This window comes from Eretmochelys imbricata, chromosome 21 (assembly GCF_965152235.1).
Source record: "Eretmochelys imbricata isolate rEreImb1 chromosome 21, rEreImb1.hap1, whole genome shotgun sequence".
Lineage (NCBI taxonomy): Eukaryota > Metazoa > Chordata > Testudines > Cheloniidae > Eretmochelys > Eretmochelys imbricata.
In genome coordinates, this window is record NC_135592.1 from 19,302,540 (window position 1) to 19,318,962 (window position 16,423).

General features: G+C 49.0%; 1 protein-coding gene across 1 annotated transcript; it reads right to left on the reverse strand.

Annotated features, from left to right (window-relative positions):
* Nucleotides 1-1,467: 1,467 nt before the first annotated feature.
* On the reverse strand, nt 1,468-15,732 carry LOC144278154 (zinc finger protein RFP-like). Its single transcript, XM_077839355.1, is given in 8 exon segments — nt 1,468-2,087; nt 2,090-2,293; nt 6,575-6,634; nt 10,405-10,520; nt 12,646-12,668; nt 12,978-13,208; nt 14,063-14,158; nt 15,316-15,732. Coding segments are annotated over 8 exon segments (1,431 nt in total). The 3' UTR covers nt 1,468-1,803.
* Nucleotides 15,733-16,423: the final 691 nt, after the last annotated feature.

Sequence of the window (16,423 nt, forward strand, 5' to 3'; positions counted from 1 at the left end):
CATTTGCTCCCCCTGGGTGTTTCCCCTCTCAAGAATGTTTTCCTTTCACTCTATCCATTTCTGTTTTTCACCCTTTTTCTAGGACTCTCCCTTTATTCTTGCTTCCTCTGCTCCCTCTGGTTAAACCCACTCTGTCCCTGCTTCTTCCAGTGTTCATTCCCTCTGAAGCACCTGGCATTGGCCACTGCCGTAAGACAGGATACTGGGCTAGATGAACCTTTGGTCTGACCCAGTCTGGCCAAGAAATCTGATGAGGTTCAATAAGGACCTAGGGGTGACAGTGGACGAGAAGCTGGATATGAGTCAGCAGTGTGCCCTTGTTGCCAAGAAGGCCAATGGCATTTTGGGTTGTATAAGTAGGGGCATAGCAAGCAGATCGAGGGACGTGATCGTTCCCCTCTATTCGACATTGGTGAGGCCTCATCTGGAGTACTGTGTCCAGTTTTGGGCCCCACACTACAAGAAGGATGTGGATAAATTGGAGAGAGTCCAGCGAAGGGCAACAAAAATGATTAGGGGTCTAGAACACATGACTTATGAGGAGAGGCTGAGGGAGCTGGGATTGTTTAGTCTGCAGAAGAGAAGAATGAGGGGGGATTTGATAGCTGCTTTCAACTACCTGAAAGGGGGTTTCAAAGAGGATGGCTCTAGACTGTTCTCAATGGTAGCAGATGACAGAATGAGGAGTAATGGTCTCAAGTTGCAGTGGGGGAGGTTTAGATTGGATATTAGGAAAAACTTTTTCACTAAGAGGGTGGTGAAACACTGGAATGCGTTACCTAGGGAGATGGTAGAATCTCCTTCCTTAGAGGTTTTTAAGGTCAGGCTTGACAAAGCCCTGGCTGGGATGATTTAACTGGGAATTGGTCCTGCTTCGAGCAGGGGGTTGGACTAGATGACCTTCAGGGGTCCCTTCCAACCCTGATATTCTATGATTCTATGATTCTATGATTCATTCTTATGTTCTTAATTCTCAGAAAATCATGAGATTGACACACCGCTCGCCCCCCCCTCCCCAAAAAGAGATTTTTAAAGAAGATTCTATAATGGTTTCTGGTCTGTCTCTTGGTTTTTAATTTTCCCCTGCCTATCCCCTATATCTGTGTGACAAATAGAGACATCCCATATCTACAGAGGAATGTGACTTTGGCCCCTGTTGCAGGAGGGGGCCCCAATGAGATCTGATTAAAGAGTTTTGTTCAAAACGCTCCCTGCTGGTGTAGAGGTTCCAGCTTCTCTCTAAACCCCAAATCCCAATTAATTAATTCTCTATCCCTGCTGCCACCACATCTGCCTGTCCCCCAGCCCAGCAATTACTTCTCCCACCAAAACCCTACATCCCTCCCTGCCCTGCAGTGACCCTCTGCTTCTCCTGCAGCTTCAATGGGTCTCCCTTTCTCTCTCCCCCCCCGCCTCCCAAAATCCCTGGTGCTGCAGAGATGGAGGGGGAGGAGATGGAATAAGGAACCAGAGGGTTGGGTACACGGGAGTCCTCCAGGGTCATAGAGACTAGCATGACTGTGGCTAGGGAAGCCCATTTTTTAATTCCCCCCATGTATTAGTGACACTGTCTGACTGAAGATCCCCAGAGTCCTCCTGGACCATAGAAGATAGCGACAAACAGTCTAAATAGCTCCTTGGGCAATGAGATTGGCTTCTCCATCTTGATTACTTGCTTCTTTCTGTGGTTTCACAGTCCAGACATGAGACCCCAAGGACCCTCCAGGGTCATAAAGACTGGAGTTTCCAAGGCTAGAGAGGCTGATTTCAGGGTCCTCAGTGCAATATTCCACCCCCTGTGTCTCAGGGACACAGTCTGAGCTCGGATCCTGCCCCCACCCAGAGCCAGGGGTAGATTCTCTCCCCAGGGACAGAGGCTAGTGGGAAAGTGAAGATTGGGGCCTTGTTATCAGCATCGAAAAATGTCACTTGGCCCCATTCACCATCCAGACAAACCTGGATCCTCCTGGGGACCTGGCTCAGGGGTAGTATGGTTGCAGGGGAGGTGAGAGCCTGGAACAGACCCAACCACTGCACAGCCCAGATCCCCACTTCAGGGTTAAAGCTGACTTCTCCCTTCCTCCCACAGCCCAGAATCCTCTGTCCCCCACCTCCACATCCCAGCAATATATCAATGAAGTGAATCCCTCAGAGCCCAGCACACAGGCCCAGGAGTCAAATCTCTCTGGATTGTTCGGCAGATGTTGCCTGGTGTCTCCCCATTTCACACTTTTCTGATCCTCAGACAGGATGAGTCGGGGATGAGCCATGTCTGGATCCAGAATCACATTCACTACGGGAGAGAGAGAATCAGAGTTCAGCCCTGGGGGAATCTGGGACCATTTCTCACACTCCCTAACATCCCTGCTTGGCAGTTCCTCAACCCTGTGTAATGGGATCCACTTCTGTACTTTCTCATTTGAATATAGAGCCTGCAGCTCCCTGCTCCCCAGCTGGGGCTGGTTCATTCCCAGCAACAGAGACTTGGCAAGGAAGGTAGCAAAAGCTTGTAATTAGGAGAGTCCTGAGGAGGCAGGTACCAACTTTGAACCCCAGAGGGAGTCTCCTCCCATAAATGCATCCTCCACTGCCAGGCCTGGGAGCAGAGATGAAGACGCAGCACAGGGGAAGAGCCAATAGCTCAAGGCCAGTGAGCAGGAAGCAGGAGGTGGCAATGGGTGGGGCAGCCCCTTCCCAGCCCAGAGAGAAGGGAGGTCTGCAGGTGGCAGCACTAGAGAGACACCATCTCCCCAACCCACAAAGCAGCTGCAATGGCAGAGCCCAGCCCTGCCCAAAGGAGAAGAGCCATGGGGAACAGTCTGTCCCCCAGGTGAAATGGGGAAGGGTGTGACAACCAGGAGGCTCTCTCTCCTGACCACCTTGAAGGTAATATTGGAAAGGCTTGTCAATGTCAATACAAATTCTCAGATCACAATTAAGGTGGCTTTAGAGCTGGGCAGTGCAAGTGTCTCTGGTTATTGCAGTGTGGGAAAGTTGCTTTCATGGACATTTTCTGTTAATGGAAGGAAAAACTCCCCCAAAGCTCACCCTGGATGTGTGATCCCAGAGATCCTCCCTTCCCTGCTCTCGCTCAGGTGGGAAAGAGTCTGGAGGGGAAAAGGGTCACAGAGATTAGAGCACAGCGTCTCTGATTTACAACACCAGCCTGGGGAGTTGCTTCTCTCTCCTGAATGCCTGAGAATAAGCAGAGATGCCCTGGCAGTTCGTCCCCCTGGCTGCTGAGACTTTCTGTGGTGGCTGCTTTTTCCCTCCTTCCCAGCTGCATCTCCCTACTCTTCCACACCTTAGTGTGCAGGTGGTTGAAGCCCCCTTGGTGCATCAGAGGATAGCCCTGGATGGTACAACCAGACTCAGAACTAGAGTGACTGGATGGAGCCCACAGTGCTCAGCCAGTGCACGGGGCTGCCCACCCTACATGTCCCCTCTTTTGTGTTCCAGAAGGTGAGGACAATCTAGCCTCTTGCTTCTCTTGCTTTCCTCAACCAGGTGCCGTGAGAAGGCGTTTCCCATCCATCCCTCACAGCTGGCCCTCTGTAACTCATCATCGCCTCTTGCACCACAAGCCTCCCCAGCCACCTTTGACATGCCACCTGTATTGGCTGAAGGACATCCAGCTGGTTCACCTCTGTACCAGTCCCCGAGAACATCTGTACATGCTCGTGCTCCACACCATCCACTTCCTTGCCTTTGTGTTCCATCCTGACTCCAAATGGTGGGACCTACAGGAGAGAAAATGAGGAACTGTGGTGGGCCAGCCTGCACTCCACTTTTGTTCCACAGCCCACTGGGGATATTAGGTGGTGTGTCAGCTTGCAGCCCCTTTTCCAGCTCTTTTTGAACCTCTTACTAAAGTTCTGGCTGCAATATTCCCTGCACCTCCTGATGTATACACACCCCATTTGTGACTTCGGAAAGTGGCAAGACCTCCTTATTAATCTCCTCCTGGTGATGGCCAAGATGGCCACACATCACTGCAGGAGGACAAATCTGGAGGGAGGGAGAAGTGCTCTGAGACTGTGGCATGTATATCCATTCCCTTTTAAAATCATGTCTCCAGGCACCGTTCCCCTGGGCAGTGTTCACTGACTCCTTAGACACCTTTGAGGAGCGATGGATGCTCTCTGGGGTTCTCTGCTTGGTGTCCCCTTCTGGCTCCCTCATTTTTAATTTCTGACCTCTCTCCTTGTCCTGGTTTCTCTTTCATTGTCCCAAATACTCCATTGCTCCCTGGGCTTCATGGTTTCTCCCCCTTAGTTGAGGGGACGGGCCTTTAGCTTTGGGAAGGCGTAGATCCACCATGTCCCAGTACATGCAAATAGCATCTCCCTGCTTTTCCTGCTGGAGCATCTCCTCTGAGGGTTAGAGAGGAAGGTGAGAACCTGAAGTTGCAGGGAGGGGAGTTAGAGGAGGAAGGTAATAGATATAAACCTGGGGGAAGCTCTATACTGAGCCTGTCCTTCTCTCCCTGGCCTGGGAGAAGAGAAGGGGATGGGTATTGGGGATGATCCACTCAGGCCAGAGAGTGGCCCCTTCTCCAGCCCAGAGAGCAGGGAGGATGTGGCAACATCACAGAGGGACCATATCTCGAACAGAGGAGAAAGAGAGCAACTCAAATGGGAGATCTCAGCCCAGCCCAGCTGAAGAGAAAGATGGGATGCTGGTGAAGAGCAATCGGAGCGAGCCCCTCACATAGGGGAAAGGAAAAAAAGGTGGCAACCCATCCGAATTTAATATTTAAAGGGCTTACGGACATGTATGGAAATGCCAGGGTCAGCATTAATGACATATCTGTGTTGGTGAGGGAGAGTGTATCTACACAGCAGTTTAAGCCTGGGTCTGAGCCTGGGCTCAAGCCAAACCCTCATTGCATCCACACTGCAAATATGCTAATCTAGGGCTCTGATCCAGAGTCCCAGGACCCTGCAGGTCTGGAGGGTCAGAGCCCATGTTAAACTGGAACCCAGGGTCCAAGCCCTATTGGTTTCCTATGTGCATGCATCCGTGGCTTGACTTGGGTGTGGAAGTCTTCTGGGTGTATCCTATAGTTCCTGGAGGCGGAGAAGCAGTGCTACAGGCAGCCAGCACAGCATGCCAGACACAGCATTACTACCTGGCCGAGAGGTCCCCCTTCCTGCTCCTCCCACAGTGGTGGTGGAAGTTTCTCCTCCATGGTGGTGCACGGAGCTTGCCTGGAGCAGGGAGCAAAGTTAGGAGGTGGGTCATCCTTCCCTCAGCCATACTGAGCCGAGAGCTCTGTCACTTCTTCTCCCTGCAGGGCAGCTGCTATGGTTCCTGCTCTGCTCACTGGCCCTTACTCCAGGCCCTCCTGCCCTCTCTTGGGCTGCAGGTGCAGGGTCACCTGGGCAGCATGCACTATTAGGGTGGTCAGTGGGAGCCAGCACCAAAACTTCTCCGCAGCATCCCAGAGGTCTGGGGGTGTGGTGATGGCAGGGATAAAGGATTCCCCAGGGTTGCTGGAGCACACTGCATCCCAAGCCTTGGGGATGGATTTTGCCACTTTGCAGCAAGCAGCAGCCAGACTGGAATGTGTGTGTGTCTTCCCTCTGACACCTTCATTTTATGTCAAACTTCAAAACAAACTGAAAAAATCAAGCAAGCAAGCAAAAACTCCTCACCTTCATTGATCATCCTATTTGAAAAATTAAGAATTACAAAGTTTCACTGTAATAGTTTGACACCCTGGAGACTGATGTCCTCATTATCCTTAGGACAGGCACAGGGGCATGTTTTTTGCCAATGTGACCGAGCCTAGAGCTGGAGAACCCAGTTATCCGATTAGACAGTAATTCAGTATAATGCCCTTTCAAATGGAGACAGCCACCAAATGAGCTAATTATGCGGCGTATGTACTCATGTGCTCCTTACGGGCACCCGCGTCCCATCAATAGCACGGCCACAGTTAGGAAACAGGATTGGCAGTCGAGTTCCCCCCCCCCCAGTGCAGAAAATTCTTAACCTAGAGTTAAAATGCAATGTTGATGCTCAAGCCCAGGATTCCCTGACAAGAGGTCAGCTGACTCAAATCCCTTACCCTTACATTGCTATGTAGGCCTAGCCTCAGAGTGTTTGTTGGTCAGGGAGAGAGTTTCTGTTCGTCAGTGGGTGCAGGGACTCAACACTAAGGATGGTATCAGGATTGTTTGTGTGATTTCGGCTTGGGAGCTCTTAGTATTTCATGTTTCAGAGTAGCAGCCGTGTTAGTTTGTATACGCAAAAAGAAAAGGAGTACTTGTGGCACCTTAGAGACTAACCAATTTATTTGAGCATAAGCTTTCGTGAGCTACAGCTCACTTCATCCAATGAAGTGAGCTGTAGCTCAGAAAGCTTATGCTCAAATAAATTGGTTAGTCTCTAAGATGCCACAAGTACTCCTTTTCTTTTAGTATTTCATGTTTTTGTTTTTATTTTTATTTTTAGGGGTGTGTGTCATGGTCAGTGTTGGTTTGGTTTGGACATTTATCTAGAAGTTCATGAAAATGTTTTCATGGGATTTTCCTCTTTATTTAATGATAATCTCCACCTGAAGTCTCACCTGGTCTGTGTGATCCTAAGGATTTCCCTCTTATTGTCTCCAGTTCAGATGGCAGAATGTCTGGAGGGGGAAAGGATAAGATAGATGATATTTCATGCTGTCATATTTGTGACATCCTCACTCTTAATTGACATAATTGTATTTTAATTAAGAGAGAAAAACAGTTGAAGAGAGACAGAGACACACCCAGATTTTTAACAAAGGCTAATATGAATCATCCTATTTTCTCTTTCATTCAAGCGTCTCAAATCAACAGAACCAATATCCATGAAGCCTCAGAACCACTCAAAGAGACACTATGTGGAAGACAGATTTTCTGTTCCCTCATCCTCCAAACCCAGCTGATTTCTCATTCTCCTTTTGCATTTTGTCATAAGCCAGGCCAGATCCTGCAAAGATTTTAGCATTAATGTAACTTTACAAACATTGGCCTCTTTCACATCAGTGGGATGCTGAGACTTTTCAGGATGAGGAGCCTGAATTGTGAGCTCTTTGGGTCTATTTACTCAGTATATGTACAGAGCTCAGCACAATGGGGCTTTCATTCTGCATAGACTGAAATACAAATAATATTAAAATTATTTCATAAATGCGGAAACTGAGTCAGGGAGAGAATTGGCTCAATGGGCCTCATTCACCCCTGCACTGGTAAAGGGACGGGGGAAACAGTTTGTGGTTCTCCTATTCAGTAGCTGCTGGGGTCAGTGCAGACATTGGCACAGGCTGCGGAAGTCCGGAGGTCCAGCCTGAGTTGCACCTCTGGTCCAGTGGCCCCTAGATGACTTCTCCCGGAGGCAGTGTCAAAGGCACAGCTTTACCCTGGCCACACCCCACTATTCCTGCTCCACCCCTTCCTCCTCTGCCCAGCCCTCGACAGCTCCCCTCTGTTCCCTGCTTTCCCGGGACACTCCTTGAGCCTGCTCCACCCCTTCCTCCTCTGCCCAGCCCTCGACAGCTCCCCTCTGTTCCCTGCTTTCCCGGGACACTCCTTGAGCCTGCTCCACCCCTTCCTCCTCTGCCCAGCCCTCGACAGCTCCCCTCTGTTCCCTGCTTTCCCGGGACACTCCTTGAGCCTGCAGCTGCTGTGGAGGAGCTAGAGGCACAAGAGGCTCCTGTGCTGGGAGGATTCTCCTGGGTTTGCACCTTCCCTACAGCCCCTTTGGCCCACACAAGCTGCCACACGGGGCCAGAGCACAATGGTGAGCTGGGTCCACATTTCAAAAGTGGCCTTACATTGAGGGGTTACATTTTGGTGCCAACCTTTAGGCCTTGTCTACATCGTTTTGTCGGCAAAAGGCAGCTTTCGTTGACACAACAGTGGAGGTGTACACACTACAATGCACCTCTTGGTGACAAAACTCTCCTGCTTTACTGACAAAATATAACCACCTCAATGGGAGGCATAGAGATTTTTGCAGCAAAGTTAGATCAACAAAGTGTCAGTGTAGACACTGTGTTTGTTACGTTGCTGTAACTGGCTCCGGAAGGTATCTCACAATGCCCACCATAACCGCTCTGCTCACTGTTTGGAAATCTGCTGCCATTCATCCAGCTATGTAGACATGTGTCCCTCCCCTTTCAAAGCCCCAGGAAGTCCCCCATACACAATTTGTCTCTCTTTCTCACATACACACTCCCCACACACACAGTCTCTCACACGCTCCGCCAACACATGCTCTCTCTCTCTCTCACACACACACACACACCCACCCACACCCTGTCACACATGCTTCCCCCACACAAACACACACTTCTGTGGGCTTCTGCTATTACTGTTAGGGTTACCATATTTGAATATTCAAAAAAGAGGACACTATGGTGGGGGCGGGGAAGGGGGTATTTGCTCTGCCCCCACCTGCCCCCACCCCAACTCCACCTCTTCCCCATCCCCATTCCAACCCCTTCCCCAAAGTCCTCGACTCTGCCCCCTCTCTGCCCCATTGGACCCCCCCCGCTGCTGGCTCCCTCGCCGCTCGCCTCTTCACTGCCCACCGCTGGCTCGCCGCTCGCCTCTTCACCCTCCCCGCCTGCCACTTGCCTCCTCACCCGCCCACCAGCCAGCCACTGGCTCCCTCGCCGCTCGCCTCTTCACCACCATGCCCCACTCGCCTACTCACCCCTCCTGCCGCAGGTCGCTCTGGCTCCTAGGATCAGGGGCAGCCAAGGGGTCTCCACGTGCTGCACCCGCCACAAGCGTGAGCTCCGTGGCTCCCATTGGCCAGCACCAAAGAAAAGCACCAATGGGAGCTGCCGTAGCCATGGAGTGGGGCTTACAGGTGCCGGCAGCACGCAGAGAGCCCTCCGCCCCCCCATCCCTGACTCGACCCGACCCTGAGAGCCAGAGGCACCTTCCGGGGGGCGAGGTGGGGAGTCCCAGCGGTGCTTACCTGGGGCGGCTCCCAGGAAGCATCCGGAAGGTCCCTCTGGCTCCTAGGTTCGGGTCAGGTCGGGTCAGGGTGGGGGCGGAGGGCTCGCTGCCCGCTGCCGGCACCTGCAAGCCCTGCCCCCGCAGCTCTGGTTGGGCAGGAGGCAGCACGCGGAGACCACCTCCGCCTCTGTGCCTAGGGGCCGCCCACACTGCAGGCTCCTGCCAGCGGGCAGGTGCCGGGAGCTGCCCCAGGAAGCGCCACCAGCCCCGGGACTTTGGTGTGTGTGGTGAGGTGAGCGGTCCCCAATATCGGGACAAAGGGTGTCCCAACCGATGTGGCAAAATCCCAGACGTTTTTAGATATTTAAAAATTCCTCCCAGATGGTGATTTAAGAATCAAAAAGCTGGACATGTCCAGGAAAATACGGACGTATGGTAACCCTAATTACTATTCAGCAGTGTCAGTTTGATCATGTTATCAAGCGTTACTCTAAAAAGTGATCTAAGATGTGTAACTTTTCAGGCACACACAGAAATCATTACAAGGTTCATAGCACAGTGCAAAGAAACAATGCCAGGTTCAGCACACTACAGCAACACACGTTACTGTGGCTCAGTGTTAAAATGCTCCTTCAAGGCATCCTCCAGCCAAATAGCCCCCCATTGGGCTCCTCCTATAGCCTTGTGTTCAATACAAGCACAATACACAGCACAGCACAATACTGAACAGCAGGGTAGTATCCATGCTTTCTGACAGTGATGGCTGGGGTGCAGGTTGCCAGGGCAGTTGAAAAATAGCTGGCCATACAGTAGGATGCCCATGGAACAATGAGATTGAGAAACCTTCATCATGTGACTCTCTACCTGCCTGCATGAGGCATTGCAAACCCTTCACAAAGCACCTTCTGGCCAGGGGTACAGTGGGATAGCTACCCAGAGTGCCCTGCTGTCTGTGTCAATGCAAAGCTACTATTGTGGATGTGCTTTGCCGACACAAGGAGCACAGTGTGGACATGCAACAGTGGTTTAATTATAGCAGTGGCTGTTTGTTGGTGTAACTGGAATCGACAAAACTCTGTAGTGTAGATAGACAAGGCCTTAGGCACCTGGGGCCCGGAGTTCCTTGGTAATGGGCACCTGCAGATCCTACGGACTCCAGCTGCATGTGGGGCTGCTAAACAGCTCTGGAGCACATGCCCTGTAGTTCTGTAGTTGGAAGAGTGAAACTGAGGTACCCCAAATTTTGTACATTTTTACCTTAATGATTGTACCAAAGTTCACAGAGTGAAATAATGTGAAAGATCCTGGCACCTGGGCCCTTACTTCATCTGCGCAGTTTGTCTGCTTTCTACTTTTTATTAAATAGGTACATAATCTAATTGAACCAGTTGCCCAGAGCCCATCTCCACCCATAGTCCCAGAGACACACCCTGGTTTCCTTTCCTAGATCCCTTCTCAGTACCTTTGAACTTCCACAGAATCTCCGTTAGAGCAATATTTCGCTGGGAGAAATCACTGAGTCTCTTTTCCAGCTCAGGAGAAATCTCCACTGGCTGGAGGAACTTCCCCTTCTCGCACCTGGAGAGGAAGAATTTCATGATATTATGTTTCTTTTAGTGACTCATTATAATTCCTTGCCAGTGGAAGTTGCTGCTCTTATGGGCCTGGAGTTAGAATTCCTCCACTTCTCCCAGTCTCAGAGCAGGCACAGCACTGGCCATGGCAGTGCAACCTTTCCCTAAAGGCCCCATTAATATTCTTCATCTCTAGCCTGGACAGAGCAGATCTGTACATCAAAGGGGAATCATGTTTTCATGACCAATTCACTCCTTCGCCTCCATGCACTAATACTAGTATGTTCCCCTATTTCATGCGCACAGTGCTATCGGATTGTTCTTTCAGGAACTAGATTGAAACCTCAGGGGCCCCCGCCCCCACCAGTTCCTTCCACACAGGTCTCCAAACAGTCCTGAGGTGGTAAAGGCTCTTGATTCCTGCTGTCCAGGGCATGATTGTAACCAGTGCCTTGAGCTGAAAGGCCCATATTGATCCTCAGGGTTCTGAGGCAGCCAATTCCCCAGGGATGTAATATCTCTAGGAAATACTGTAGGCCAGTCTTTCCCACTGAATAGATAATTCAAGAGTCCTGTGTAAAAGGGTGAGGATTAAATGCATAAATGGGAATTACATTCAGAATGTGACCTTGCCCCATATATTTTGCTGCAGTGCCCTGGGGAACTATAGTAAAGAACAGAATTATCAGATACATAGATGAACATGATTTGTTGGGGAACAGTCAACATGGTTTTTGTAAAGGGAAATCATGCGTCACCAATCTACTAAAATTCTTTGAGGGGGTCAACAAACATGTGGATAAGGGGGATCCAGTGGATATAGTGTACTTAGATTTTCAGAAAGCCTTTGATAAGATCCCTCACTACAGGCTCTTAAGCAAAGTAAGCTGTCATGGGATAAGACGGAAGGTCCTCTCATGGATTAGTAACTGATTAAAAGACAGGAAACAAAAGGTAGGAACAAATTATCAGTTTTCAGAATGGAGAGAGATAAATAGTGGTGTTCCCCAGGGGTCTGTACTGGGACCAGTCCTATTCAACGTATACATAAATGATCTGGAAAAAGGGGTAAACAGTGAGGTGGCAAAATTTGCAGATAATGCAAAACTACTCAAGATAGTTAAGTACAAAGCAGACGGTGAAGAGTTACAAAGGGATCTCACAAAACTGGGTGACTGGCTAAAAAATTTGGCAGATGAAATTCAATACTGATAAATGCAGAGTAATACATATTGGAAAACATAATCCCACCTATAGTTATAAAATGAGGGGGTCTAAATTAGCTGCTACCACTCAAGAAAGAGATCTTGGAGTCATTGTGGATAGTTCTCTGAAAATATCCACTCGATGTGCAGCGATAGTCAAAAAAGCTAACTATGTTGGGAATCATTAAGAAAGAGATAGATAATACAACAGAAAATATCACATTGCGTCTATATAAATCCATGCAAAATCTTGAATATTGCATGCAGACCTGGTCACCCCATCTCAAAAAAGGTTCAGAAAAGCACTACAAAAATGATTCTGGTTATGGAACAGCTTCCATATGAGGAGAGATTAATAAGACTGGGACATTTCATCTTAGAAAACAGACGGCTAAGAGGGGGGCTATGATAGAGGTCTATAAAATCATGACTGGTGTGGAGAGAGCAAATAAGGAAGTGTTATTTATTCCTTCTCATAACGAAAGAACTAGGGGGTCACCAAATGAAATTAATAGACAGCAGTTTTAAAACAAACAAAAGGAAGTATTTCTTCACACAACGCACAGTAAACCTGTGAAACTCTTTGCCAGAGGATGTTGTGAAGGCCAAGACACAAACAGGGTTCAAAAAAGAACCAGATAAGTTCATGGAGCATACGTCCATCAGTGGCTATAAACCAGCATGGTGTTCCTAGCCTGTGTTTGGCAGATGCTGGGAATGGTGACAGGGGATGGATCACTTGACGATAACCTGTTCTGTTCGTTCCCTCTGGGGCACCTGGCATTGGCTGCTGTTGGAAGACAGGATACTGGTCTGACCTAGTATGGCCATTCTTATATTTTTATGAAATGTAGAGTCAATACACTCTCCAAGCCCTTTCACAGCGTCGTGAAGAATGAGGGGAAGTGAAATAGAGCCACATACTTGCTCGAGGTGCTTCTGACATCCTAGAGAGGAAAGAGACAGAAAAACAATTTTAGTCCCAAATGCTGCCCACTGGGGATCCCAGAGAAGGGATTTTGCAGATATGGGAAAGAGAGGCCCTGCCTTGGCCCTAGGGCCATGGATTTGCTGAGTTAATGTCATCTCTAATATAAATGAGTCTGTAATTCTTCAAAGAGAAACAATAATTCACATTTCAGGAATGCACACACTGAATTACACTGTGAACTCTGACTGCTGGTCTCCAGTGCCCATGATTCAGGAGCTGTCCTGTCCCTGTGTTTGGATCAGGGATGTTTATAACTCAGTCTCACCTGCAGGAATTCACTTGCTGGCTTCTGACACTTCCCCTCCAGCTCACTGATCAAGTTGCTGAGACGGAAAATCTCCTCAGACATTTTAGTGACATTGTCATTCTGTATCTTCACAATCGCCTTTTCCAGATTTTCCAGCTGGGCCAGCAGGAGTTGCTCTTCTTCTTCTAGAAACTGCCACAGTTGCTGAAATTCAGATACAACCTTCTGCCTCTTGTTTTGTGTCTGTATCTATTTTTTTTAAAAGAAAGGACAGGTGAGGGTTAGAGAGAGAGTCTAGGGTCCGTTCATGGAGTGCTGACTGTGCAGGAGAGAGAATTTCTTTGAAAATTCTGTGATGTCTAACACATGATTATACCCTGTCCTTAGTAGGGAGAGGATTTTCTACCACTTTCCCATTTGTCCCTAATATTTTATCATGGGATGTTTCTATGTCTGACATAGTCAGCACACTGTGTTAAGCCAGACCCAGAGCAGCAGCCAGCAGGACTGAGCACTACATTAACAGAGATGCGAGGGGAGAGAAATAATTAACAATGCAAGAAATGTCTGCAGACTCAGGCAGACAGCACTGCACGAGACATAGTCTGCTCACCTTGGGAGGAGTTTTGTGAAAGACACAAGGGCTAGAAATTAACTCATTAATTGGAATGGAAGCTTAGATTCTACAGAATACGATGTGGTCCTGCTCCTGAGAGAGGATTTCTCAGGGCCGGTTTGTGTAGGTGTGCGAAGACACAGGACTCTAACACAGACATCCATGCTCATGAAGAAACACAAAGCCCACATTCCCCAAGTCCATGGAGGAAGCTGCCTACAAACAGATGTCCTACCAGGTGCACCTGAAAAGGGAAGCCAAGGGGCCTGGCCCATCCACTTTTCACCACAGACCCAGCCCTCTCCCCCTCCTCTTCTCGCCGAGGTCCAGCCCCCCGGCCAGGCTGGAAGCTGGAGCCCGGCCAGGGTAAGAGAGGCCCAGGGAGCCCAGGCTGCTGGGAAAAGCCATGGGTGGGGGGTCCCAAGACCAGATTCCTAACAGATGGCCCACTGCAAGTCCCTGCAAGTTAATAACAATGGGCACCTACCAGATACTCCAGGCTTTTCCCCTCTCCAGTCACTTTAAATCTCAGAAGCTTTTCTCTCTCTTCCTTCAGAATCTCCAAATGGGCCTGAATCTTTTCCTGAAGAAACAGAAATGATGTTGGGAGGTTTCATTTTGAGAGTGCTTGGGGTGGGGTGGGGGGTTTCCATGTCAAACCGAAGACTCTGTAGGTGACTGTCAACCCTACCAGGTTTATGACATCAGGAACACCAAGGAAATGAAACCTCATTAACAGAGACAGGAAGTGTTTTATATTGAGACTGTTTTGAATTATTTGTCCCCTTTCTCCATAGAATTAAACGAGCAAGAAACTGGAGTCACATGATGGTGAATCAATTAACCTGTTTTTGAGAAGGTTTAACTCACAAAATGATACAAATCCCAGGTGTTATATGCAGTGTTGTATTTGTGTTGGTCCTGGGATATTAGGTGTTAATGGGCCATGGTGGGGAACAAATAAATCTATTTTTGAGAAGGTTTAGCTTACTTTGTGATACAAACAACAGGAACTACCAGGACCATTGAACTTCAGCCCTGAACCCCTGGGGAGCATACTAGTTGGGCAGAACTTGCTTAAGCACTAAAGCAAACCCTACTAGAGATGCTGATTAGTGTTAAGAATGGCTGGAGTTTGACTTAGTGCTGTTCTAAACCCTTTCAGTGGCAATGCCCGCTGTGTAGTTACCCCAGCGTCCCTGGAAAAGTGTCCAGAAGCAGTGGATTCTGCAAGATTTCAAAAGGCCGCACTGTAGGACTAATGGAACCACTCTGGCTGGTCCTTGCCCACATACACAATAAAACAGTTCAGACTGGCACAGGACAGCTCTTCCCAGGTTAGTTTTGCGGCAACCCAGGCTAATGCCCATGGTGTTCGGCATGGACCTACGCTGTCTGGAGCCCTTTTGTGTGTGGACTCAAGCTGCTTGGGGTCCACACAGGGTTTAGCACAGTGACCTCCTCTAATGCAGGCTGGCATCTGAATTTAATCCCTTACGGAGGAACACAGGAATTCAGAATCCCAGTGGGAAACCTCATCTCCCTGCTGGGCCTGAGGCCTTTATTAAGGAGTTGCTATATAATTTTTCATACATTTTTTTTCTTCACAGAGCTGAATGATGCAGATACATCAATAGCTGTAGGAGAGAGAGAATATGTGTGACTGGCAACTTGTGATTAAATGAACCTGCAACTAACATTCAAAATTATTTCCCATTAGGCTGGAGAGAAGTTCCCTACCTTGTATTCCTGGGCAGCCTCCTCTATGGGAACCACAGCGTGAGCTCTGTGAGCCTGGGATCTGTCACACACCACACAGATGGGGGTTTGGTCCTCTTCACAGAACAGTTTGAGAGGCTCCTGGTGCTCATCACACACACTATCCCTTCCTGACCCTGTTCCTGCCTGGAAACTCAGCTGTTTGGCTATTTCTACAACATTTTCCAGCTGCCTGTTTGGCCTGAGGTTTCTCTGCTGAGCAGTTTCTCTGCACTGAGGGCAGGATACTTCCGAGTCAGATCCCTCCCAGCACCGGCTGATGCAGCCTCGGCAGAAATTGTGCCCACAGTCTATAATCACTGGGTCTTGAAAATATTCCAGACAGATGGGACAACTAGCTTCCTCCTGGAGACTTTCCATGGGGTTCTCTGCGGCCATGGCTCCCTCTGGACAATGTAAGTGTAAGTTTCACTTTCCTGAGCTCAGAAATATGCCCCTCCTGCAAAAACTACTGGGTGTTTCCCTACCTGGCACTGACTCATGCAGTTTGGTGAGCTGGAAGGTGCCAGCTGGTAACATTATAGCCCCAGAGGCTTTTCTGAAAAATGAACCACTAGGGCTCTGGTGCTGCAACCAGCGCCCCCTGTGCTGGTGTGGAGGGTCACTGGGGCTTCACAAAGACACCAATGTCCACCTGTGATGGTGAGCTTGCAGAAGCAGGGTCTGTGTGTTTAAGGAAGGAAATTGTTAAATTCACAGGCTAAAAACTTGGTTAAGTTGGAGTGTTTCCAAGGACTGATTCTCATGCACGCTAAGACTGTTCTGGTTCAGTGTAAAAGGGCCTTGCAGTGTTGCCAACCTTCAGGATTTTTTCATGAGCTTCATGACAGTTGATGTGTTTGTTAGAACCCCAAGCTCCTGGAAGCTTGTGATTAGGTGAGACGCTGGCAACTTCTATCTAAGCAGAGCCCTTATGCCTACAGCCCTCATAATGTACAAGAAAGTTTTAACGTAGTGTTATTCCCCACCAACGTGGGCCCTGGCCATGTTCCAGGCACAAGCCATTTTTGCTCAGGTCAGAATTCAGGATTTGCGTTACATTGTGAGTGAGATGAACACACTCAGTGTT